This window comes from Melanotaenia boesemani, chromosome 9, assembly GCF_017639745.1.
Source record: "Melanotaenia boesemani isolate fMelBoe1 chromosome 9, fMelBoe1.pri, whole genome shotgun sequence".
Taxonomy (NCBI): domain Eukaryota; kingdom Metazoa; phylum Chordata; class Actinopteri; order Atheriniformes; family Melanotaeniidae; genus Melanotaenia; species Melanotaenia boesemani.
The window spans coordinates 18,870,367-18,896,780 of record NC_055690.1 but is presented as its reverse complement, the minus strand read 5'-3'; the positions used below and the strand labels follow the sequence as shown (position 1 = coordinate 18,896,780).

Below are 26,414 nucleotides of genomic sequence, written 5' to 3'. Positions count from 1 at the left end.
AGATAATAATGTAACCCTGCTGTCTTCTCGCCGGTAGCGTGGACTTCAGACTTGGAAGGCCGTGGATTAAGGTGGGCTACAGTGGAGGTGTTTTATGTATCTTTATTTAAGCCAAACGGCAGAACAGCAACGTACAACCAGCTTCGTGTCGCTCACGTCGCAACCACACTTCTCGAGCCTCTTTTTGCACTCCCCTTAAAACAAGGGGTGGGTCGGAACCAAAAACATATAAATAATAATCACGATCCTCCAACCAATAACCAAAATTACAATAATGATTGTCATTTTATTAGACTGGTGGTAAACTGGATATTTTATTTATAGGTGTTGACAGTTGTGGCATTTGTATATTTATCTATGCATTTTTGCTGGTAATTTCAGTTTGAGTCACAAAGTACTCTAGAGGATCGGAAAGAAAACAGTTGAGTCCAACATTTCAGATGAGCTCGATCTGAACTACAGATTATGAATACAGTTGCGCTACTGCTGAAACACTGGAAAGTGTAATTTATTAATTTTACATTAATAAAGATTTGCCCTTTATTTCCACCTGTTAAAAGTTTAGCCGAATAAAGCTGTAGACATTGTCGTCTTAAACTGAAATCCTTCCATTTAGTTCAGTTCAGTTCACTTTATTTGCCATTGGCAGAAAAGAAACCACATTGGGAAACAGTTGCAAGGAACTTAAAGTGCACTGCCAACATTTAACAGACTAAAGAAAACATACGAAACACTTGCTTTTTTTAAGAATTAAGAATTCGTACATTTGCTTTCAGATTTTAAAAGCCCAAAACTTTTTTGTTAAAACTCTGCAGAGTAGCAGTAAAATACAATGTCATCTTTTTAGAGTGAAAATGGGTGAGGTCAAGTAGTGTAAAATTAAGCCGTACACTATCACTAAATCTTGTTGTTTTGCTGAGACAGGAAACTTTACTTCCGTTTTCTCGGCACAGCTGTATGCATTCCTTTGTATGGTTTGTTCCTTGATGTAATTAGTTCAACGCGCCATTTTCTATTTCTTACGTGGAGTATAGGAAGGAATACACGAATACACTCGATTCCAGGCTTTTGAGCAATGGCGGGTAAGAAAGCAAGTTCTTATTAAAAGGCGTGTTGCAATCGACTGGTATAAGGCATAACCCGAGTTTAAAATCTTGAGTTATATACTGCTTTTGATGGCCTTATGTAATACCGGCGATCAGTAAGCGAGAAGAGAGTGGTGTATGGAAGGAATAATAAGATTTACAACTTTCCATGCTCAAAGTCCAAAGTTTAGCTGTGCACCAGACGGATGCATCAAATACAGCAATTTTAAGTGATGACTCCGTCCTCTGAGTTCAAGTTCATGCCATCAGGTCGGAGAATTACACCACAAAATATAGGAACAATTTTGTCCTTTTTAAACAAGACTTTATGCATTTTGTAATCCTTTTACAGTTTGACTCATTCTTTGCTCTTAGTAGTAGTAGTACGTTTATTTCGGTCCATCAAATTAAAATAATAATAACAGTTTCAATCAAATTACTTATGTTGTCTCTTACATTGCATTTAAGACCGAAAGGGTTTAGGCTGAAGATAAACTTATTTTGCCTAACCCTGTACAATATAACCATCACAAAGTTTCTGCATTAAATTAAACTAGTAAGTATTATAATTAAGAAAAAAAGAAAAAAATATAAAGAAAAATACAAGAAAGAGGAAGAGAAAAAGCGAACACATTAGAAACACAAGAGGGGAAAAAAAAAAGAAATAACAAAAATACAAAATACAGTAGAGAATTACAAGGATGCCCCACATCATTTGGGTCAAAGCCCTTCCTATGCTCTATTCATACCCGAGCATATTTCCTAAGGATGTCAATTTTTATCTGCTTTTTAAATGCCGACAGAGTTTTACTTTCTTTTAACTTACTGTCCAGGTCATTCCATAATGTGACCCCCCTGACAGAGAGACTACTACTTTTTTTATTGGTTCTGGCCTTTTTTTTTTTAAAGTACCCAATTCCCCTGAGGCTATATTGACTCTCTCGATGTTCAAACTTCTTCTGAATACATGGTGGGAGATTACAATTATATACCTTGTACATAAATACCAGCGTATTGAAATCAACAATATCATAAAATTTTAGGAAGCTTAAATTAACAAACAGTGAAGCAGTTGGTGCATAAAAATCTGCATAATTCAAGATTCTTATAACCTTCTTTTGAAGCAAGAAAATGGGGTCAACATTTACCTTGTAATTATTTCCCCATATTTCCACACCATAGCTCAGATATGGAAGAACGAGAGAGTTATACAATAAACAAAGCGACTTATGTCCTAATATTGATCTCATTTTCCCTATTATGCCTATATTTTTTGCCAATTTAGATTTAATGATATTGATATGTGGCTTCCAACTGAGTTTTTCATCTATCATAATTCCTAAAAACTTATTTGTTTGCACACGTTCAATTACTTTATTGTTTATTTTGATATTTATCCTCTGGTCTATTTTTCTATTACCAAAAATAATATATTTAGTTTTAGCTAAATTCATAGAAAGTTTGTTGTAATCAAACCACCTCTTCAAGACCGTTAGTTCTTTTTCCATTAAGTCCATTAGCTTTTCCAGGTCCTTGCCAGAGCAATAAAGACTTGTATCATCAGCGTATAATATACAATTTACATTTTTCAAGATGTCACACAGGTCATTTATATACATAATAAATAGTTTTGGTCCTAGTATGGAACCTTGTGGGACTCCATGAGTAATGGCTTCTTTTTTAGAGTTAACATTTCTAATATGCACAAACTGGTTTCTGCCGCTGAGGTAACTCTCCAGCCACTTGTAAGCAAGACCCCTAACACCGAATCTTTGAATCTTTTTTAAAAGAAGTGTATGATCTATTGTGTCAAAGGCCTTGCTTAAATCAATAAAAACACCAATCGTGTATTCTCTATTATCAATAGCAGTTGTAATATCATCCACAAGAGCCATAACTGCCATCATAGTTGATCTTTTTGAGCGAAACCCGAACTGATTGTCAACTAACGGGCAGTATTTTTCGATAAAGTTGTCAAGCCTGGTTAAAAACAATTTTTCCAAGATTTTTGAAAACTGGGACAGAATGGAAATAGGCCTATAGTTGGTAAATAGGTGTCTGTCACCGCTTTTGTAAATTGGAATAACTTTTGCCGTTTTCATTTTTCTTGGAAAAATTCCTGTAAGAAATGACTGATTGCAAATATAGGTTAAAGGTGTTACGATGAACTCTATGATATCTTTTACCAGCATCATGTCTATATTAAAACAATCAGTTGATCTTTTATTATTAAATTTATTAACAATACCAATAATTTCAGTTTCCTCTGTCCCCTTCAAAAAAAAGGAATTAAAGTTCTGATTTGTTGTTCCAAGAGTTAAACCCGATAAATCCTGAGGCTCTTTGATTTTTTTTGCCAATGAAGGCCCAACATTTGCAAAGAAACTATTGAAGGCATTGGCTATTTCACAAGTGTTTGTAATCTCTTGATCATTTTCCACAAAATAACTGGGAAGTACATGTTCTTTCCTCCCATTCTTAATGATGTCATTTAAAATTTTCCACGTTCCTTGAATATTATTACGATGTTATTGTGATATATATATATATATATATATATATATATATATATAAACCTCTTCTTATGCATTTATTTACATCCAAGTCTCGGACGAGTACTCAGTTTCAGTTTTTGTGCATTTTGTATTGTCTTTTTGCATCTGTTTTGGTTGCAAAGGGTAGATTTGCAAAATAAATCTACCTTTGGGTGGCAAAAAGTTACCTTGAATTTGACCTTGACCTTAATGCTGTTGTGCTTGAAATTATTCTTGTTGCTAGATTGAACCTTCTTAATTTTGTGTCAGCAGAACATTGCATGGTCTTTTATCTTATCTGGAATCATCAACATTTTGTGATTTCATGTTCTTAGCTCAACAGCTTGAAAGTGTGAGGAGACGGCTTGTAAATACGTTATCCAATCCACTGATAAAACAGCTCCTGGACGACCTGTTTGAGGACAATGTCTTGAATGATGGGGAAAAAGACGCAATACTTGAGGAGAATCCGAGCAGAGCAGACAAAGCTCGCTGTCTCATTGACATAGTGAAGAGGAAAGGAGACGATGCCAGCAGTAAACTGATCGCTCACCTTCAGGAGAGAGATCCACTGCTTTATAATGACCTGGATTGGCCCCAGGTGAGCTGAAATACTCATACAGCTGTCAGATTTGCTCAATACAAGCTTTTTTTTAAGTGAATGTCAATTTAAATGTCATGTAAATGAGAAGTTGCAAATATCAGTACTGTCAGATATCTAACCTTAAGAATATTAAATATCTAAAACCTTAAGAATAGTTGAAGGGGCACTATGATGATGGGCTAGTGCTTTTTGCATTTGTGCTCCACAGTTCTTGGTCAGTAATGGAGCACCATGACACAGATACGCATCAGATGCATCAGACTTAGAAACACTGCAAAAGGAAAAAGGTTTTACTAACCGAATGTAATTATTTAAATTTGTAACAAGTAATTGAATACAGTTTACCCAACCTGAGTTTGCTCACCTCAACAGGTTTGAGTCATACTTACTCAAATAATTTAGTTTCTGAATCTGAATCACTGACTCAACTTCATGAAAAGTCAACTTAAAAGATTAAGGTATTCCCAAACCAAATATTTGATTCATCCTTGACTTACTTAAGATTAATATTATAGTTCTACATCTATGGGTAGTAATCACAAACTCTTAATTCCTGCTGAATTTTATTTTCCCTTGAGTCTTTGCACAGTTTATACTATATTATTCCAGTAGGTCTGACTGCTCAGTTGAACTGACTCAGTAAATTAATAATGGAAACACTTAATTCAATCACTTGTTACAAATGAAAGCGATTTAGTTAAGTTGGTTCAACTATTGTCTTGATTTCAAGTTAATTGAATCAACAAAAGTAAGTTGTTGTCACTAACCAAAAGAATCAATACAGTCCAAATCCTCTTTAGAGTTAAGATCGTTTCATACAGGATACTATACCAGCACATGGAAATAAATTAATCTGAACAGTAATCTGATGTCTTGTGTCCAATGTGTCTTTCTGTTTCCAGCCTCAGTGACTTTGTAGGAGCACAGCTGTGTCCACTGTCCACACTCCTCCCAGCTGCCAAGACCCAATCCCCAAGACGTCAACAGTGAAAATGCTTGTAATAAATGAGGTGTTATAATAATCACCACATTTACTGTTTGTTCTAGACAGACAGACAGATAGACAGACAGACAGACAGACAGACAGATAGATAGATAGATAGATAGATAGATAGATAGATAGATAGATAGATAGATAGATAGATAGATAGATAGATAGATAGATAGATAGATAGACAGACAGATAGATAGATAGATAGATGGCTCAAGGCTTCACATTTAAAATATTTTAAAAATAAAACATTCAAATTTACATAGAGGAGGGTAAGAGAAGTGAAAAAAGAGCAACATATGAGTTGTGCCTATGATATTACAAATAGTTATGGCAGAGGGAATGAAAGATTTTTTTGTTGACGTTTTTTCGGGCAAGTGGGACTTTATAACGTGATGGAGACTTGTCTCTGCCCCCACAGCAGAGCTGCTGAGCTCCAGAGATGTGTTAGAAAGAGTCTGGATCAGACTGCTGACTGTCTGTCAAACAGAGCCTGGGTGTTGTCAGGTGGGCCACCGGAGTCATGTCATTCAACTTGAATTCATGCATTTGTAACTTCTCAGCCTGTTAATGCATTAAAACCCTGTGGATGTGTAATAAATACACATTATCGACATGTTACAGGAGTGGTGTGATATTTTTTGCTTCAGAGTAGCAGAGCAGACTGAAAAAGTGAAAGAAAATCAGTTCATTTACAACCCCAATTACAAAAAGATTGCAGTTCCATCAGATATGTAAATGAGAACAGAATGCAATCATTTGCAAGTCTAATAAGCCCATATTTTATTCCAATAGAACACAAACAATATTAGATGTTGAAACTGAGACATTTTACTATTTCAAGGAAAATATTAGCTTATGTTGACTTTGATAGCACTAACACATGTCAAAAAATGGAGTAGAACATTGTTTACCATTGTGTCGCATCTCCTCTTTTTTTTATAACTATCTTAAAACACCTGGATTGAGAAAAGTTTTTCACTTTGCCTTAAACTATTTTAAATCAGCTTTAGCCAAGTGACAATTGTGGCATTTCTGAATCGTGCTTTCATATGGCCTCTTCTTTGCGTTATAGAACTTAAACTTGTAGATTACACAGTGAACTGCAAACACAGTGTGACGGCCGACGGCTGCCCAGTGGGAGAGACGGATGGAGGACTGAGCCGGTCTGATTGAGATTAACAGATGGGTCTCTGCTCCTCCACTCACGGATTGGCCCACACCATGACAGTAATGTCCTGTATGTGACCTGTAATCGGGGCGGCTGTGGCCAGTAGGACGCAGTTTGCAGCTGGACAGTGAAACAGATGCTTACAGGGAGTGACTTCGTGTCTTGTACTGAGGAATTTCATAGTGAGTGTTGACATTGTACTCTTAAAGTCTATTTTACGTTCTGAGTTTGGATTGGCGTACCTGTTTGAGGTGAAAAGGCATTTTGATTTGGTTTTTGTTTTATAAACCGCCTGCGTGCGTGTACCCCGTTATTTGGGACATTTTTAGTTTTGTTTTGATTATAGCAGATTGTAATTGTTAATCCTTTAAGGGACACTTTCTGCTTGGTTCAGTTTTGTAAGTAGTAAAAGTAATTATTAACCCATCAAGGGACACCTTTAGTTCGTTTGGTTTGTATTATATTTTGGTTGTTTTTGGATAGTCAGCATTTTGGATCATATTTATTTGTTTTGTCAACCTGTTGAGGTTAAATTGTGGCAAATAAATTGTGGACTTTTTATTTCATCCGGTGTCCGACTCACTTTATGTTCCGTCCTCACACCCCTAGACAAACGAGGACGTAACACACAGACAGGGATTTGTGGCAGCACCCCTGAGCCCATGTTGTGGTTTCCAGTAGAGAATCACGCCTGCTTTTAATTCAGGGCCACCTTACTCAAAGATGATGAGTATTCAGGTTTGACCTTAGTTATTAGTTAGCTAATTTATTTCAATCATGTAATAATCATTTATTAATGGACCGACATAAATAAAAATAAAAAAAAATATGTAAAATGATAATTTTTTAAAAAGCAACCACAAGTGAAATTGCATATTCTACTTACATATCTGAAAAGGAGAGAGAGGAAGTAAAAACTTATATTATCCCGTCCCCTTACAAACTGAGATAGTTTTCCTTGTTGTCCGCAACTGAAGTGTTCTGAGGAAACAACAGAGGACGCCAAATTCCCATTTCTAGAATGATTAAATGGCCCTGTCAGGCCTCCGTACAACTGCCAAAAGCACATGAGAGCAGCGTAGCCACAAAGGAAAATTAAGTCATGAAGGAGGATTGATGACAAACACATGCACTGAGTCATGAGTGGACGTACAGGAGAGGTTGTTTTGTGTGTGTATGGTTGTGTGTAAGGTTTTTGGATCTACTTTCATTGTAACAGCTACAGCCCACAAAGTCCCCATGCATAGAACAAGATCACAGGAAGTGATGACAAGGGAGTGAATGATCTGGATTGTGTGGATGTTGATTTGTGGGTGCTTGTACATTTTATGCCAGTGATCGGCGTGGCTGGTGTGAAGGGCTGGAGGGGAACTCTGATTGGACTCATATACAGCAGGTTAGGGCGCTGCCATCTCAATTGCCTCAAGCTATTAGATCAGGGAAATTAGGAATATTTCCCTGATATGAGAATTTCCCTGAATTGAGGAATTTTTTTTCTGAAACTGTTTCACCATTTTTGGAAGCAGTTTGCCACAGATTGGTGAACCTCTGCCCATTATTCAAATCAAAACAAATTTAATTTATAAAGCATTTTTCATACAGGAGTAGAAGTGCTTTACACAATAAAAAAGAAACAATGTTTACATATTAAATATAATGTAAAATAACCATTTAAGCACACACCTACTCTCTTTCTTTCTCTCACACACACATCCAACCCCCACAAAGAAAAAGATACTTCACCAAAAATGTGCTTCTGAACCAATCATTTGATAAAATAATCCGTTGACCTTCTTATGTTTTTATTTACTGCTTTTAAGTATGTCTATAACTGCGTTTTGTTTTTTTTTTTTGTTTTTAATTAATTCATAAATAAATATTTTTGTGTTAGGTAATCGATATTGAACATACGCTTTATGAAAAGCAATATTATAATTAACACTAGGTGGCGACAAAGCCGTAGTCCATTTTATATCCTACTGGTGAGGGGGTCCAGCGAAGAAGAAATACTTGACAGCCAAAACGGCAAATCTGGTGGACCAATTTAAATGTCCAGCAGGCAGAAGAGGGAGCGACGACAACCTTCCCCGATTACGTTTTGATACGAATAAGCTTGTATGTTAGCATATCATTCACAAATCCATACAGCCAATGGATAGCATATTCATCAATGTGACGATAATCTAGCTAGTTAGCTAGCTAGGCTAGCTCTGTAATAAGCTTAGGTAACACTGGTTATATTGAGTAGCTGTTGATTAGCTTATGAATTTATCGTTTTTAAGTATGACAAACATTTTGCAGAACGAACACCAATCTCTAACATTATTGTGGTTTGTCAGAAATTATAAAGAGCATGTGTCACTATAGGACAACCAATATCTGTAGAGGTATTATGATTATTTGCTAGCTAATGCTAACTTAGCTCATGATAGTTAAACTCATTATTTTAACCCTTGTCCAGCTAATTGCCATCCATAATTAATCCATTAATGCGTTAGTGCTGTCATTTAACGTTTTTAGTATCTTGAACTACTGTAACATTAAAGCCCTTGACAACCCCCTGTAAAGTTTAGGCTTGAATTAATTCGGCAATCAATTGTGTCGAACGTAATTTGCTATTATTACTAGCTAATTTGATAGTTCAGTAGCTATCCTGTTGTCATTATTTTAAACCGAACAAATGTTTAAATTAAGTTTTGCAAAAAGTTGCTGATTGTATTCGCTCTTTAAAAGTTTCCCGTCTCCTGTCCACCTCCAGTCCTTAAATTTAAAGAACGATGAGTCAGCGCCGAGGGTTCCATTTGGACCAATCAGAGCTGCTCTGCAAGAAAGGATGTGGTTTTTATGGCAACACAGGCTGGCGAGGCCTGTGCTCAAAGTGTTGGCGAGAAGAAAATCAGCGAGAGAAGCAAAAGCAGATTCAAGAAGACTGGGCTCTTGCTGAGAGGTTTGCTGGCTATTTGTGACATCTTTGGAAGAATTATGAGTGTCATATGCTGCAGCTGTTTGATCTCTTATATATTATTGTTGTCGACTTGAGTTTGGACATCTAAAAACTGTTTTGCTTGTTCTGTTTCTTTTTCCTTTGTTTTGTTTTTGTATATATTTTTCCCCAGGCTGCAGAGAGAGGAAGAGGAAGCATATGCAAGCAGACACCAGAGGACCCAATCACAACCTACAATCACACCTTTCTGCAAGTTTGAAGAAAGAAAGACAAAGGAAAAGTCCAGCAAAGTCAACACTGTAACAAAGTTTTTCACTCCGTCCTCAAAAACACCACCAAAAAAAGGTACATAATCTGGCACATACAACCCTGTTCCAACAAAGAATTTGGTACATTATACACCTAGAAACTTTATAAAAAAAAATAATCGTAACCCTAAACATGAATAAAAATAGAATAAAGGCCAGAAACAAGTAATGTTTAACAGAATGCCCACTGTTTTTTTGGGTGTTGGTATCTGCTAGAAATACTGCTCATCTTATGTTTGTTTGTTGTTTTTCTTTTTTTTTTCTTCTTCTTTTTTTTTTAAAGTACTAAAAGTTTTCATCTGCTTTTCTGAAAGTATCATTAAATGTCGTCTTCCAGATGCTACTTCTTTTGACACCCAGTCCAGCCCAAGTCCCAGCTCCTCAGCAAGCCGACACTCCTCTTTGGACAGTGACCATGCGACACGAGACTTTATTGATTTTCTCAAACCTTTGAAGTCTGGAAGAGAAATATTCAAGCAGTGTCGGGCTTTTACTGAGAGCATGGTGTATAAGCGGGTGAGTTATCAGTTAGTCAACTTGCTAACACACCACTTCTACTTTAGTCCCGATTAATTTTAGACTTTGTTTATACTGAAAATCAGACAGCACTGAAAGCAGTGATTTTTATTGATTTATTGGACCAACCCACTTGTCTGTTGTGCAATGCAAGTCAAAGCTTCAATATAAGTCAGCTTAAATGCGAGAAAAAAATCTTTTTATAAAATCTGTAAAGCTTTTTAATTGTTAACTGTCACATTGCTACCTCCAACAAAAAACAAAGTTGTTTTTTTACGGAAAGATTGATAAGTGTATGTCCTCAGTCATTGCAGATTTTTTTAATCCTGTTTGATACATATAATCTATTCATCCCTTTAAAGTCTAATGCTACTGATGTAGCCGTATTTCTATATTTGGCCTAATTTTAGTTGCATTCCAGTTATATTAAATCAGAATGATTTATTTTGATCCCGTGTTCAGGAAATGGGAGCTGATGACCTATCTGAGTGTGTGCAGGACTTCTACCAAAACCTCTCAGACCGCCTTCAGACTCAGTTCAAAGGTACTGATTCACTGTTATGCTCATGAAGCTTCAGCTACAATCACTAACAACATATGACACCTGGTAATTGTACACCTTTGTCCTTTGGAATTTTTAGGTTCAGATCAAGTAGAGGGTGTCATGGATGAAGTAGAGAAGTACATGATGACTCGTCTCTACAAAGAGGCCTTTTGTCCTGAAACCACAGATGATGAGAAGAAAGATCTGGCCATTCAGAAGAGAATCAGGTTTGCAAACCAGAGATATAATATTTAAATCTGGTATAAAAAGAAGCTGAAAGATGTTAGATTATTCTGATTTGGTTTTGTTTCAGAGATTTGCACTGGGTCACTATTGAGATGCTGTGTGTTCCTGTAGATGAGGAGATCCCAGAAGTCTCTGATAGTGTAGTCAAAGCAATCACTGGTGAGTCTTATGCGGGGTTATTTTTCAGAAGACCATGACAGTACATCACTGAAACCTCATTATTCTAGTGTTCACATCTCTGCAATTTTTCAGATGTGATTGAAATGGATTCAAAGCGTGTGCCCAAGGACAAGTTGGCCTGCATAACTCGTTGCAGCAAGCACATCTTCAATGCCATCAAAGTGAGCAAGAAAGAAGCTGCGTCTGCAGATGATTTTCTCCCCACACTCATTTATATTGTACTGAAAGCAAACCCTCCACGGCTGCACTCCAACATCCAGTACATCACCCGTTTCTGCAACCCCAGCAGACTCATGACTGGCGAGGATGGGTATTACTTCACTAACCTGGTGAGAAAAAGACTACTTTTCCTTTGGTTTATGTGGTCAGTCAGTGTAGGCATTGCTAACCTGCACCACCAACTAAATATTCTGCAGTTACTATAAATTCATTTAGCATTTCTTTAAAGCAGTTGGAACTAAAAATGTAGCATCATAAAATACATAAAGGTCTGTTGCATTAGTCCGTTTATTTTAGTGAGTTTAGGAAGTGGAACACTGTTCTGGGGGGCGGACAAACATGTTAGATTCTTTTTAGAAATCACAGATGCTGTATCCTCTAGTTTAAAGACAAGGGGCACCTCCTGTATAATCAGCCCACAGTTAAAAAGCCAGCATTGTGATGGTATGGAGGTGTATTAGTCATGTGGCAAAGATAACATTTACATCTGTGAAGGCACTGTTAATGACATGCACAGGTTTGGAGCAACATGCTACCGTTCGGACTGGTTTTTTTTACGAGGTAGATCTCAGATGGTTTTAGCAGCTGAATTCTTGTATTAAACCAGAATGAGAAATATTTTTCAGTTGTTTAAAGCTTCTTTAAAATTTAATGCAAAACAGCATTAAACATGCCCATCATCTGCTGCTATAAGTGAATAAAATGAGCTTGTTTCAAGATTTTTTTTATTACCATTTTAAGTTTCAGAATTATGAGACTTAGTTAATGTACAAATCATTGCCTTTGTTTTATCAGCTGGCAACCCAACATTTTAGGAAAAGTTATACTTCAGTGTGCCCCATCATTTGTTTTATATTGAAAGTATTTGATATTATCATTTGACTTCTGATCAGACAATTAATGTTTTTATTTTTAATTTTATTGTTGAGTTGATCGTGTTTACCACATCATGTTTTTCATAGTCTGGAAGGTCAACAGAACCCTAAACTAAAGGCGAAGGGTCACACTACATTAAAATAATTTGGTGTGAGTCTAGGCAGTTAGGCTAGATCTGTTGATATTCAGAAGTAAGATTTTCTCTTTGTTACCTTTCATGTCCCCTCTCCGCAGTGCTGTGCTGTCGCCTTTATCGAGAAGCTGGATGGCCAATCTCTGAACCTTAGCTCTGAGGAGTTTGAACTCTACATGTCGGGTCAAGCATCCCCCAATTGGCCACCATCTGCTGGTGCTTCTTCCTGCTCCCCAGGCAGTGCAGCTCTCACTCAGGTCCACAAACGTCTGGACCTGTTAACTGGGCTCGGCAAAAGACAGGAGCTCGTCATAGAGAAGGCTCGCCAGCTGGAGAGTGACCTCATCGACTGGACAGATGAAGTGGAGCAGAAGGTGCAGAGTGTTCTGGAAAGCTTTCCAGCAGAGACACAAAACCCTGCTGCAGCCACAGCTAGTGGGACAACATCTGCAGCATCATCAGCAATAGACTCTGATAACGTTGAGAACGAGCTACTGCCCCCACCGCTGCAACCTCAAGTATTTGCCGGCTGAAATGAACATTTCTGTTCTACCGTGTAAGCTTTACTCCATGCTTCTTCTTTTTCCTGCTGTTAAACTTGACAGCAGCTTCTTGATCTGGAACCCATTTCCAACCATCCTCTCCGTCTAAAACTTTCTCATCACTATGTTATGTCTTGTTTTAGTTTGGTACCAAAACTGAAGCTACAACTGACATCTTGCTTCATATTATTAAGCTATAGAGAAGGTTATAGGTGAATTTTCTCACCTGTGGATGAAACAAATTAGTCTGTTTGACTTGAATATCCACCTTAATGTGTAGCTAAACAGACCATCTTTTGCCTGTTAATATTTCACCTACAGTCTATGAGGTGGCGTGATTTTACCATCAAATTCCACATGATAAAGCAAATAACTGCAATCTTAAGATTTTGTTGAACTATTTCTTTAATATGTGGCAACATGAGGGTTTATTTCAACATCCAGGAAGCAGCATCATGCGCTGACCATCAAATGTGGCTCCTTTTGATTGCAAAGGAAAACAGTAACTCCACTCTAAGCTCTTCCAAGACACAGTTTGTCACAACGGCATCTTCAGTACCTCACTGCTTATTTTTATTTTTATCATTGTTACATTTAGGATTGATGATTGGGTGTAATTACAGTCATAGGTCTAAGTTGGCATGAGGAACTTTACTGGCAAGAAAGATCTAAAAGATTAACAGAAATCGCCTTTTGATTATGTTTTTAGAGGATAAAAAACAGACACAGCATAAAATTGGGAAATATGAATTAAGTAGAACTGGACTTTCCCTCACTAAAATTAAGCTTCAGCTTATGCTCATGATTTGTGCTGTTTTTAGAGTGTATTTCCCGGTCTAATGGAGAAGTAGCCGGAGAGAAAGTTTGTGTGAGTGTATGGTGAATGTGCATGTATGTTGCATGCATTTATTCAGCTAATGTTGATAAATCAAGAAGTCCTCCAGATGTGCGTACAGATATTGTTGTAATCCTAGTCATAAGCTGGATATACAGATCTCGTTTTATTTTTTTATGAAGATGTCTGTTCTTCTGGATGACATAAACCTGTAATATTTACAGTGGTGAAGAATATTTTTTAGTAGCACGTCTACTACACAAACAATTTTAGGTCAATCATATTAGTATCCTTTGTGCTCTTGCTGAATTAAATAGACCACACAAAAAAGGCATAAATCTTACTTCCAAGGCTCCAGTTGCTTGTGAAGAGGCATATTTGTTTTTAAGGACTTTTCTTTAAATCTCATCCAGACTAAAGTCATGTTTTTACAAGTTGAAAAGATGAAGATTAACTGGTGAAACCTGATTATTCTGGCAATCTTATAATGAAGCAAGGGGGTTTTGTGTGTGTGTGTGTGTGTGTGTGTGTTATGCTGGAGGTAAATTGTTATTACCCAAAATATTGTCAGTGGGTAAGTAAAGTTAATTTTTTGTTTGTTGAAAGGGTTTTAATACAAATTCACCTGTAGCTTGAACAACCTTTTGTTGCACTGTATGCAGAAGTTATTTATCAGGTATTTTAAAACATCTTTGTTACATTATTGGCTTGTTTTTGTCTCCCATTGGAGAAATGAACTCGATACAACTCAATTCTGTCTTTTATTTAAAATGTAACTTATTGAAAAAGTATTGGTATAATTTGATCTGGAGGTTTACGATGAATAATAAAGATGAATGATGCACTTGGACTTGTGTAGTTGAACTTCATTGTGTCACGATTCCACTGATCAAGATCTGGCAAGGCAAGATTAAAACGTCTGAAAGAGAATGTTTTTTTTATCTCATACTTAGACTGGAAGGAATAGTTTGATAAGTTTAACAGATTAGATACTTTAATGTAAGACAACTTAAATTGATGCAAATATAAGCACATAAAAATAGCTGCTTTAGTCATGATTAGGTAGTTGTGTATAGAAGTTAGATATTTAACTTTTTTAAATTTCATTGTTAGTATAGTTTTTATTAGCATGACAACATGCAACTATTAACACTATCCTATACTGTATTTAAGCCATAAAAACTTGCCACTTAAAAGCAAATGTGTTTAAAATATGCTTCTTAAAAAAGTCCTATTCCTACATTGTAAGCTTTGTTTCTACTTCATGCAAATTTTTTCTCATTGGGTGTGGGCATGTTTCAGCCTAACCAGTTCCTATGAAGGGTTTACTTTTTTAGTTTCCTTTTCTCATGAAATCTCTACACTGCTCACAGAAAGGTCAAGACATTCAGTTTTGTGTAAAATTCACGTAAAATGTCATTGATTGATATCACATTGTGTATATAGGGCATTTAAGTAAAATTAAATTATAACTGCATGATATTTAACCTAAAACATTTTAAACAAGTTAACAGTGGTGGATACACCACAACATAAAAATTTCAATGTTTCAAGAGCTTGTCATGTTTTAGGTGCCGCATTGTTCAAAATGTGAACAGTATGATGAAGAGGACTGTCTAGATGCAAGCTGTCCCTCAACCCGAACATTTAGTTTGGGTTGGGGCGGGGCGGGGTGGGGGAGGGATGGGGTTAGGTTAGAGAACATCACATTGTGCAATAGGTACATAAACACTGACTAGTCGTACGCATGCATGTCCAGTTTGGTTCTGCTTAAGGTTATAGTGCATTTTATGTGTATTCTGACATACAAAAGGTTTTTGTGTGGTGTATGATTGAGATGTATCTCTGAGGGGATGTAGGAAACAAGATTGAGAAACTATGAAAAATAATTTACGAGAGGATGAAAACAGATTACTGGATCAGTATTATAATATAAGAAATGTCAAATTTATAAAAATTACTCTTTTTAAAAGTTGATAATAAAGAAATGCAGCTTATCCTTATTTTAAACTTTAAAGAAAGCCATATCTATTTAAAATATACACTATTTCAACATTCTTGAGTTTACAATGAAAATAATGTTAGAATTGATGGCCCAACATTTTTGGAAAGGGGATATCCTGTCTAATGTGTCAAAGTTTAGCAAGAAAAATATTTTCACTTCCCTTTAATGAGAAATAAAGATTTCCCAGTTGTTTCTGTTTCTCACAAGCAGAATGGGCACAATGAAAACAGTCATTTACCTTCTTGGTAAGTTCGTTTTTTCATTCATTATCTCATTTTAGTACAATTTGATGTAATTGATACTATGTGCAATAATCTCTAAATTACTTTCTGTTGCAGGTCTTTCATCGCTAGCACTTCTTGTATTACCTCAGGGTATGTAATAAATACACTTAAGTTAATTTTTTTTTTTTTTTTTTTTTTTTTTTTTTTGCTGCATCGGTTTTAATTGAAGATGAATATTTAAGCTGTACAGATTACAAATTTGTGATCAAAATTACAAAATCAAAGAGTTCAGCATTCACATTCATAAACATCAAAAATAGTTTTGTTCATTTTTTTATATTCCTCCTTGATAACCCATATATGTGTATGTCTCTAGATGTTTCTGTGACCTCATTTCGGGCCAATGTCAAGATGGTTTTGGGTAATCTGAGGATCTTCTCTGGTGAGACGGTGCAGCTGAGATGCAGTGTTCCTGTTACATACAGTTCTGACTGGAGTTTCCTGTGGTTCAGGGGATCTGAGAAGCTTGCACAGACTGGGGATACCCTCATTCTGTGGAATATCAATGTTAAAGAGAGTGGGAAATATTCCTGCCATGGGGAAAGGCAATCAGTCGTGGGACCCATACATACCCAGCGAAGTCTGCCAGTGGAGATCAACGTGGATGGTAAGCTCTTTTTTTGTTTTTGTATGTCAGGCATCTTTGTTTCTGATTAACACTTGAAATGGGAAAACACTGGATTCTTGCTGATCTGATGTATGCCTTTTGGCCACTGGACTATGAAACAAGCAGCCATTGACCATTTTTCTCTGTAATCTTCCTTCAGGAGGGTGGGCTATCCTGCAAGCTTCACCCCACCCGGCTCTAGTTGGAGACAGATTGAAGTTGACATGTCACCTCCGAGATAACCTACCCATCCACGAGACAATCTTGTACAAAGATGGAACTGAAGTAATGAGACTAAGTGGTTCAAACCCACATTTCTACTTGACCAACGTGACCCTTGACAACAAAGGAACGTACTCATGTAGGGCCTCCTTTGACATAAGAGGACAAACACTTTCTGTGATCTCAGTTGACACTCCTGTGCATATCTTAGGTGAGTTTGTACACTGAGTTGCCTGTGATGAGCATTAAGATTTATGGTTGTGAACACAATTGCAACTGGCCAAAAATAGTCCAGCATATAATTTATTTATTATCCTAACTCTAAAGGAGATGCTAAACTGGACTTTTCTGCTACAAAGCCATGTTTTCATGATATATGTTGTATGTGGTTTAGCATTGACCTGCTCAAATATGCAGAACCTCTATTTAAAAAGACAACATCCAGATGGGAATGTATGTTCCTCTAAAACCTGAATATACCTTGAAGCATCAGCATGACTTTCCGAGTGTAAAAGTTGCTTGTTCCAAACACACTAATGCCCCACCATACCATTATAGATCACAGTGCCAATAACAAGCCACATGGGCCCGTCCCCCTTTACTATGGAGGAAGCAACAGCTGTGATTTCCTAAACTAATTCTAACCTGCATTTGTGGATGACACATTGATCTTTGTTCACAGACTGATTTCTAGAAGTTGTTTTTTGAGCCAATGCAGGGATTTTCATGGCACAATCATCCCTGTTTTAATGCAATGCTCAAGGGTACAGAGATCAGAGACAGCCAATATTGACTTTCAGTAGTGGCCATTTCCAGTCTTTGCAAGTTTTGCAAAGTTGCATGGGAAGTTTGCAAGTTGAGAGACTCTGTCTCTCTAAGGTGCTCTTTTTATACCTAATCATGTTATTGTCCTGTTGCTAATTAACCTAATTACTTGCAACATTTTCATTCTGCTGTTTCTCCTCAATACATCCTACTGTACAGCCAGCCTTTTACTGCCCCCCCGTCACAACTTTTTTCAGAAGCATTTCCGCCATCAAATTCAAGATGAGCCTTCAACATTTAATATATATTTTAAATGTTCTATTGCGAGTAAAATATTGGTATTTGAGATTTGCAAATAATTTAGTTCTTTTATTTCATTTTACACGTGTCCAACTTTTTGGTATTTAAGGTTAAACTTTAAAACAGGGAAGAAAGGAAAGATGGAAAAAAGTGAGTCTTTACTGTTCAGATATTTTAATGGTTCTAATGGTTCTCATCTCATTTTCAGGGGGAAAAGGGGAAATAAGTATTTCTCCTAAAGTGTTAAATTGTTACCACAGAAACTCTCACAGTTGTTTTTTTTATGTTGCTCTCTGGAAATTATGTTTCCAACATGCCAATAATGTTTTCTTTTCTGTTACTCTGTCATCTTTTCTGTCTCAGAGGTTCTGTCTCAGCCACAGTTGGAGATTGATGTCAGCAGTAACCTGATCGGAAATAATGAAATGAAGCTCATTTGCCATGTGCAGTACAACGCTCGTGCTCCTGCCCCTCAGATAAACTATTATTTCTACAAGGATAATGGCCAGCTGGGTGTCTCAACATCAGAAAACCATGAGCTGGTTAAACGGATTTCGGGGCAGTACAGCTGCAGGGCCAGAGTGCCACAGTTGGGTCTCTCAAGGTGGAGTGAGCCCAAAAGTCTTAATAAAACCACTTTCATGTCCTCATCCTAAATACTTGTTGCCTTTCACTTCTCCAAAGTCATCCCTAGACCAATTCCTGCCTCCTACAGCTCAGCCAACAGTTGTTCAGCCTTCACTGCAACTTTCCTTTTATTCAGCATACAGAGGAGACCACCCTTTCCTTAGAGCACCACCAATATGAAACAGTACGCTATCTGCACGCTAGTGTTTCACCTCAGTGTAACTCTATAGCCTGGAGTTTATGTGGATTGTTTATTGTTGTTTATTGTTCAAAGGATCCCCATTAGCTGTCTCCAAAGTGGGATGAGCTAGTGGGGTCCATGTGGATGACTGGTGACAGACCTGAGGTCTCTCCAGACTCTGTCCACTGTGTGTGAAGTTATTATAAATTACAGAGAATGATAACACTGAATTAGACTGATAATTTGTGGCTTTGCTTTCTGATATTAACCTTGACAGTATTTTGCTGCATAACATTAAATCTTCAAAATATCATACATCAATTTCATTGGAGTTGTCCATGTGAAACTTAAAGGGTAAATAAAGTATAAACACCTAATGCCATGTTTTTTTGTTTTTTGTTTTTTTGTTTGTTTGTTTGTTTGTTTTTGTATTTTATTGTTTATTTCATCAAATAAAGCACTCAGTCGTCTACTGCTGGGCTTTATTCTCAATTAACACAATTTCTTTTTGCAACACTATTGTACAGCCATACTTTTTACATTTTTAAAATACTGGTATAACAACATAACAGGAGATATTACAGGCAGATACAGTCATTCTAGCCAGATTTACATTAAGATTAATGCTATAGCTACAGATCACAGTGACATTCTGTGTATACTTAACACATATATAATTTCTAGTCCCCATTTCTTGCAACTAGGCATAGATAGCAGAGGTCATATAGATGATAGATAAGCATGAGATGGAAATAGTAAAACAGTCATGTACATAGCAAATGAAGACAAGATTGTATGAGAGGAGAAAGGAGTTAATTTTACAAAATGAGGCAGTGGTGACAATGTCATGAGGTTTAAATGAAGGAACAGCCAGAAGTATCAATAAATACATTTTCAAGTTAATTTGAATGGTATCTCTTTTTTACAGTCTCATTTTCCTGCTTTTTTAAAAAAATCTTTGTACACTGGTTAATTGGGTTTGCTATATTATCTAAAGTACTCTGTGTATCATAAGAGTGTAAGGTTTTCCTTTGTAATTTTTACCATATTTTGTTCTAATTTAGTTTAATTATTCTTTGATAGATTCTTTTACTTGTGTTTTCTGGAGAAACTTCACCCATTAGTTTGCCTGTTTTTATGCAATGGGCAGTTAATGTTTATTTCATTAGAGTAAGATTAATGAAATACATTTCCGGTCCTGCAAGAAAACACAGGGTGTGAGTTTATTAGTTTTATTAAAGGTATTTACAGCTTCTGAGACCGTAGCCACTGTGCACAGACATGGAAGGACTATAAAACAGGAAAAAAGATCAAATATGGAAAGGGAAGTGTTTTAAGTCTCTGTGTGACTGTGCTGCATTTATCTATGTATCGTTTCAGTCAGATTGTGTCTGTGTTCATTATTTACCCTATTTTCTGGCTTAATTTCTAGTCGTCCTTAATAATGGCCTGTATGGTTATTTGTGTATGTTTTGAGTCATTTTATTGACTCTGTAGTCTTTTTCTGTTTTTACTTTGGGACTTAATTATTGTGAGTCTTGTTTTTAGCCCCTTTGTAGCTAAGTTTAAATTCAGTTTTAGACACGTTTTAGGGTTATTGTTTGTGTTATTCAGTTTAATAATTCTATAATTATTATAAGTCATTATTTTGCTATTTTTAGAGAATTTAAGTTTAAAAAATTTGCTGTTTTGTCTCTGTGACTATTTTTAATTCTCTTTCTGGGTGTTTTATGTATAATTGTTCTGATACATTATGGTCATTGTTGTTCTGTTGTTTTAATTTCCATTATGATATTTTTGAGTCATTATCCATGTTTTGATTAACTGAGAGAAATGTCACTTCAGTCAGGGGCCTCTGGACCACAGGCACCTCCCAATTCTCCTTTGGCTCATAAGGTCACACTTGGTAGGCCCATCCAGTAATCCTTACACAATTCAAAGAATAATGAATTAAAAAAAAAAAAGTAAGATGACAACATAATGAATGAGCAGCTCAACATTAAAGAGCCTTATAGATATAGTTTAGCACCACCAGTATTTGGCCTTTTCTCCCTTATGGTCAACAGTGGAACAGTTCAGTAGCAGAAGAGATTTTCAGTAAAGCACTAATGGGTGTCAGGCTTTGTCTGAGTAAAGCAGAAAACCAGAGAAGACACTGTCATCCTCACTGCTGGCATACACCCCATTCCAGTCTCTGAATGTCTCCATCCACACCTGATCACCTGCTGCCAGCCGTAGTACCACCAGAGTAGACGCCTGGTCGATGTCTTGACCATGCAGAGAGTCCCGTGTCCTCACTTTACGTGACCCATTCACTACCAGAGTGGCTCGCAGTGGCTGATTACGCACAGTGATGTGGAAGGAGAAGACATAAACCCCAGGGTGGACACATGTAAAGCGGTTGGAAGTGATGTTGAAGTGGTTCTCTTCATTGTAGAAAATTTTGTCAAAGCGAATTGGGAAACCAGAGGGAGGGAAGGATCTTCTTGGAGAGATACCTACACTGAAGGCAGAACGTTTCTGGGGAATTCCTGATCCCTTAGCTCCTTTGGGACCACGAAAACCCCTTTCTCCCCTCATTCCAGGGTAACCTCTATCCCCTTTTGGCCCAGGCATCCCTCTTATGCCTTGTAGTCCCTGAGACCCTCTCATCCCTGGTTCTCCTGGAGGCCCGGGAAGTCCCGGATCTCCTTGAACGCCTACAGGGCCAGGGGCACCATGTTTGCCATTAAGTCCTGGAATTCCCATTCCACCTGGAATGCCAGGGGCCCCAGGTTCCCCTGTTTGACCTTGTGGTCCTCTGTCCCCAAATATGCCACACTCCCCTTTATCCCCTTTCTCTCCCTTCGGACCCTGCAGAACGGCTGTTCCTGGAGGTCCAACTGGCCCCTGTTGTCCTGGTTCTCCTTTCTCTCCAGCAGTCCCATTCTGGCCAGGTTCTCCTTTCTCCCCTCTGTTACCTTTCACACCCTGCAATCCTGTTTCACCTTTGTCACCTTTGTAGCCAATATCACCTGCAAAGGAAGGGGAACTGTGTCAGAACTAATGAAATCTGAAAAATATAGAAATTAAAAATAAATAAACAAACAACCATCCAAACATCATTGTACCTTTTTGACCTGGTTTCCCTGAAATTCCTGGTGACCCGGTTATCCCACTGTTTCCTCTGTCCCCTTTATCCCCTGGGGAAATTTATTTGAAAGAACTTTATAAATAAATGCATTTTTGTAGAAGTGCTACCAGCTAAAAGAGTAACACAATTAACCAGCCTACAATAAAAGTCTTTAATGTGTCCAACACTGGATTTTTGTGTCTGTGAAATCTTGCATCGTTATTGCTTTGTACAAGTTTTTTTTTTCATTGTCAGAAACCATAGGAAGCAGAGGATAATTTACCATTTTTTTATCATTGCCCAGCCATAGTTTTATAATATGCCCTTACAATATTTAAATTGTGGATCAGCAATTGAACAAACTGTTCAATATAGTCTTGAAATGTGTTGAGATTATGTAGAATAGTTTGTAAAATGACATTTTTATGATAAATTTTAACATGTTGATATCCACCTTTGTCACCTTTAAGACCCATAGGACCACTAAATCCAGGTGATCCAGGTAAACCAGCTGCTCCAGGAGTGCCTCGTTCACCTGGTGGTCCTATAAAAGTTAAAAAATAAATAAATGTGATGCTCAAAATAGTGAAGCTACTCACAAAAAAGATCATTAATATAATAAAGTTGCTCATTATCAGTAATCTTGGTACCTGCCAAGCCTCTGTCTCCCTTCGGGCCCCTGGGGCCCCTCTCAGGTGGACAGCACTCACAGAAGTTGAAGTAGCACTCGTTGTAATCCAGGGTGTAATTCTCAAGTCCAACACCAGGGGGCTCAGTATAATCACTGTAGTACTGTGGAAACATATGACTTGGGTAGGGAGTCCTCTCTGTGGTGGGCTGTGGCTGTGGTTGCACAGGATTCGGGGTCTCCACTATCTTGAGAGTCTTGGGCACACTCGTGGTGATGGGGTTGTGCACAGTGACCTGAGGTATGGGTTTCTTTGTGTACTGGTATTTTGGTTTCTGTGTAGTCTTGGCTTCAGCGAAGGACACCACAATGAGTATAACCATAACTACAGCCACGAGGGCTGAATGGCAGCAGATAATCCTCATGTTTGACAGCAGTCTGAAAATACATCAAAACAAGTTTCTGATCCATCTGATTTAACTTTTAAAACAAGAAGCGACATAAAGAGTGCCACGATCAGAAGTTAAGTGATGAAAATACACACAATGTAAGAATGAGTGATGGTGTCTCAGCTAACACCGATTGTGCTATTCACATGCATATTTTCAATGACTTCTTTCAATTGAATTTTATCTTTACTTTACAGGTTTTATGGAAAATCTAGAAATAGAAAAAGAAAAAAAAGTCATGTTAAGTTGAAGCTATGTTTTTTTTTTCCAGTGACTATTTAAATCTGCATGTTGGTGTGTATTCTCTGTCATTTAACTTTTTATCTGAAAAGTTTCTTCAGTTCTAACTCACTGCTAGAGCGTTTCAGGCTTCAGGAGTTTCATGACATTCACTACTGTCTGGAGAAAATCCTTCAAAATTTCTCAGACATACTTGAATGATAGTATTTTTGTGCCTCTAAATTTTTATAGTCTGTTCAATTCTTTTTATTAGTAATTTTTTTTATTTTTCTAGGTTTCTTAATTGACCTGACTAGGGTCAAGTTTGACTATCCACAGATTCACAGCGTTTCTTGTCTTTCTTTTCTTTTTTCCTCCATCCTAATATGAAGTTGGAAATCCAGACAGGAGTAAAATCCTCATGTACTTCAAACCAAACAACACTTTAGACAGAAGCTGGTTCATCCTGAAGGCTAAAACACCCAAACACAAGCAGAGTGGTGCTGTAAATGTAGTCTAGTGATATGAGGAGTGCACATGTCTTTGTATTGAGCATAAACTAAAAAACTTCTTAATAAACGCATGCCACAACAACAAACATATTGGTTATGTCCCTAAACACATACCAACTGATCAAAACACCCACAGAATGGATGGCTTTCAAGGCATAAATGTCTCAACAACAGTTTAAAACTCTAAACTGGTATTTAGCTAAAACTGGAGAAAAATATCAATTCAGAAGTGAAAAGTCTTCTAAAACTGAACAAAGAAATCTAGCTGCCCTCTACTCTGGCTCTTAGGGTCTGCAGCATGCAGTTTACTCATATATTATACGTCAGAAACCCGTTTGGTGGTTTATCAGTGAATTTAACAGTATTTTACAAGAATGAAAACTTGTAGTTTCTTGGGCTACCATTTCAAGATTTATAATACACCAACAAATAAAACAAAGTATTGACTTTAATGATTACTTTTCATGCAGTGTTGTGAAAATAAGAAATTAGCAAACTTCATTTGACTTACCCAGTTATGCATAAGTATTAGGGTCATTTATCCTCACTGGCAGTGTCTTGGAAGCAGCACCAGGAGCTCCAGGTCTCTCTGATATTTGTCAGGCTTAGGTGAAAGAACATCCCCACCAATGAGGGTGTTTGCAAGAAACACAAGGGGAGGTCTGAAATCCCACTATGGCGGCCTGGAGCCAACCCAAGGAGAACCACTGTGCTGTGGGCCATTCTCTGTATCCCTGTTGTGTAGAAAGGTGCTTTTGTGACACGGGATACAGCGTCCGCCTGGAGAACTCCCTCGCTGTGAGCTAGGCAAGGAGCAAAGGCCGTGGGGCAATGGGTCACCCGATATGGGAAGCATTCCTTCTACCCAGGCTCTTATGGTCAGACAAAGCCAAGCAAAAAGAAGTCTGTGACAGGGGCCAGCAGCTTTTATCAAGCATGGCTTTGGACAGCAGTCATATGGCTGCAAGTGGAAACATGCTAAGTGTTTTTATTTTCAGTGGTTTTTTTTTGTTTGTTTGTTTGTTTGTTTGTGTTTTTGTTTTTTGTTGTTGTTGTTGTTGTTTTTTTTGTTGTTGTTTTTTTGCATGTTTAAGCAGGATCTTGGGAGTTGATGTTAATGACTAATTCTACACCAATTAATTACAATGAGTCACTACTAAATCTGCAAACTGGCACATAGCACAGAGAGCTCAGTATTTTCAATCTACCAGTACTTGGTGAACATCCAGGAGAAAGCTTTAGCCTAAAGGGCTCTGATAACCACTCAGCAGTTGCTAAACCTGAGCTCTTTCTTCTAACGAACCAGCTTACCCTTAAATCAGTGCAGTTGCAATACTTGCCCGATCACTGTGACGGACTTTTTTGCACATGAACTCTCCAGATTCCTGGCAGCGACATCTGTTAACTATGGTTGTGTGAGTGGACAATGATTCATTCTTACAGTGTAATGAGATAGCATCAGGTTTTTGCAGAAAAGTGATTTTCTGGTAGTTGTCTAGCTGAAACTCTTGACTTGCCTGTGACAAAGAATGTTTGAGTAGTGGACATGCCTGAGTTGCCAAAGGCCTCACATCCACAGAGAGATCTGTGACTAGCTATGAGTGAGCAGGAAGACGGGAAATTAAATTTAGGGAAACAGAGAGGGTTGTTGGTGAAATGAAGGAATGAAAAGAAAGCTACTTAAAACCAGTGGACTGTTTCTGCCTAAAGCATTTTTCCCATCCTCTCTTAATGTTTTATTCTTTTCATTCCTCTCAGCCATCTTTACATGCTCGTTTTTCTTCCAGTTTCCCATCAGCTTGGGTAAAGGGTCCCTAACGCCTCCTTCCATAAAAGACAAACTGATGGACTGTAAGATATGTGGTGGAGTCCTAAGAGAGATGAGGTTCCTCTGGGGTTCTCCATGCCTGACCTCAACAACATCGTCTCACAGCTCCATTCAGACAACACACAACAGCAGCGGTCAGTTTACAGTGCCCAGCTGGTCACAGAGGACCCAGACGGTGTTCACCTGTCTATTTATTTAATGCTGGCACCGGCTCTGCCCTCAGCCTCCATCCACACACATTGTAGCATCACGAATAAGGAAGAGTTAACTTACTCAGCGGGTGCAGCCAAGCAGAGAGTAGACCTAAGATGACTTGGATGGATGGAGGTGTATTACCTTACATTAACCCTATTCATGTAAAGGAGATCCCAAAGCTGCCATGAATGTGTATAGAGTAGGTTAGGGAGGGAAGAGTGAGACAGTAACAGAGAGACTTGTTTAGTAACCAACAAAGCAAGCAGCTACTCTTTATGATTATTCCCCTGCCATGCTCAAAGGTACAATTAAAGACATAGACAGTTTTTTGTTCTTCTCTGGGCTCTTATCAAAGAAAATCTAAACCCTACAGAATTAGCAGCTAATGACTTTGGCAAGGGACCTGCTGGCAGCGGCAATACTTCTTACATAGTCAGACAAAGAAAAACACTTTCTGCTGCCACTTTTTCTCTAACAAGCGTCTCTCATTTGTGGATTTCTAATGCACTCTGAGCTGGTTGTGCAAACATGACGGCCTTTTGCACACTTGAAAATGCTTGTTCATTGTTCAATTTTATTTTATTCACATATAATAACCATGGAGGAGGTGTGATAGAGGAATCAGTGATTTGCGGTTGTATAAATAATGTATTTTGGTTTTGTGAATGAATGAAAATGTGAGTTTTTATTTAATTTCTTCAAAGACAGAGGTCCATAATTATTGTGTATCAATCCCTTTCTTTGCTTCTTTC

General features: G+C 37.5%; 4 protein-coding genes across 5 annotated transcripts; 3 read left to right on the top strand and 1 right to left on the bottom strand.

The window, feature by feature from the left end:
* The first annotated feature begins 926 nt into the window (after positions 1-926).
* On the top strand, positions 927-5,830 carry LOC121646508 (caspase-1-A-like). Its single transcript, XM_041995535.1, has 3 exons — positions 927-1,082; positions 3,955-4,220; positions 5,126-5,830. Exons 1-3 carry the CDS (start codon positions 1,076-1,078, stop codon positions 5,132-5,134), a joined length of 282 nt encoding a protein of 93 aa, XP_041851469.1. The 5' UTR covers positions 927-1,075; the 3' UTR covers positions 5,135-5,830.
* Positions 5,831-8,368: 2,538 nt separating this feature from the next.
* On the top strand, positions 8,369-14,578 carry rabgef1l (RAB guanine nucleotide exchange factor (GEF) 1, like). Of its 2 annotated transcripts, none has more exons than XM_041995091.1 (9): positions 8,369-8,500; positions 9,144-9,332; positions 9,502-9,674; positions 9,975-10,153; positions 10,616-10,697; positions 10,795-10,924; positions 11,011-11,102; positions 11,196-11,452; positions 12,453-14,578. In XM_041995091.1, the coding sequence occupies exons 2-9, from the start codon at positions 9,163-9,165 to the stop codon at positions 12,882-12,884; spliced, it is 1,515 nt and encodes a 504-aa protein (XP_041851025.1). In that variant the 5' UTR covers positions 8,369-8,500; positions 9,144-9,162; the 3' UTR covers positions 12,885-14,578. The 2 variants fall into 2 exon arrangements, with proteins under 2 accessions (XP_041851025.1, XP_041851026.1); XM_041995092.1 differs by having other exon boundaries at positions 8,371-8,500; positions 9,119-9,332.
* Positions 14,579-15,906: 1,328 nt separating this feature from the next.
* On the top strand, positions 15,907-19,121 carry LOC121646205 (high affinity immunoglobulin epsilon receptor subunit alpha-like). The gene is made up of 5 exons (XM_041995094.1): positions 15,907-15,978; positions 16,072-16,107; positions 16,334-16,624; positions 16,785-17,057; positions 18,275-19,121. The coding sequence occupies exons 1-5, from the start codon at positions 15,945-15,947 to the stop codon at positions 18,565-18,567; spliced, it is 927 nt and encodes a 308-aa protein (XP_041851028.1). The 5' UTR covers positions 15,907-15,944; the 3' UTR covers positions 18,568-19,121.
* Positions 19,122-20,816: 1,695 nt separating this feature from the next.
* On the bottom strand, positions 20,817-22,842 carry otol1b (otolin 1b). The gene is made up of 4 exons (XM_041995093.1): positions 22,482-22,842; positions 22,286-22,375; positions 21,830-21,901; positions 20,817-21,733 (listed from the first exon to the last, which is right to left on the bottom strand). Exons 1-4 carry the CDS (start codon positions 22,840-22,842, stop codon positions 20,835-20,837), a joined length of 1,422 nt encoding a protein of 473 aa, XP_041851027.1. The 3' UTR covers positions 20,817-20,834.
* Between the last annotated feature and the right edge of the window lie 3,572 nt (positions 22,843-26,414).

Bases quoted from the DNA above. Each gene is read 5' to 3' on its own strand.
- otol1b (XM_041995093.1), bottom strand. From the start codon at position 22,842: ATGGTTATACTCATTGTGGTGTCCTTCGCTGAAGCCAAGACTACACAG. The intron at 21,902-22,285 runs GTGGATATCAAC...AAATTTCCCCAG, and splicing joins GGGTCTTAAAGGTGACAAAG to GGGATAAAGGGGACAGAGGA. The intron at 21,734-21,829 runs GTACAATGATGT...CTTCCTTTGCAG, and splicing joins AGGGAAACCAGGTCAAAAAG to GTGATATTGGCTACAAAGGT.
- rabgef1l (XM_041995091.1), top strand. From the start codon at position 9,163: ATGAGTCAGCGCCGAGGGTTCCATTTGGACCAATCAGAGCTGCTCTGC. The intron at 10,154-10,615 runs GTGAGTTATCAG...TCCCGTGTTCAG, and splicing joins AGAGCATGGTGTATAAGCGG to GAAATGGGAGCTGATGACCT. The intron at 11,103-11,195 runs GTGAGTCTTATG...GCAATTTTTCAG, and splicing joins TGTAGTCAAAGCAATCACTG to ATGTGATTGAAATGGATTCA.
- LOC121646205 (XM_041995094.1), top strand. From the start codon at position 15,945: ATGGGCACAATGAAAACAGTCATTTACCTTCTTG. The intron at 15,979-16,071 runs GTAAGTTCGTTT...TTTCTGTTGCAG, and splicing joins AACAGTCATTTACCTTCTTG to GTCTTTCATCGCTAGCACTT. The intron at 16,625-16,784 runs GTAAGCTCTTTT...ATCTTCCTTCAG, and splicing joins AGTGGAGATCAACGTGGATG to GAGGGTGGGCTATCCTGCAA.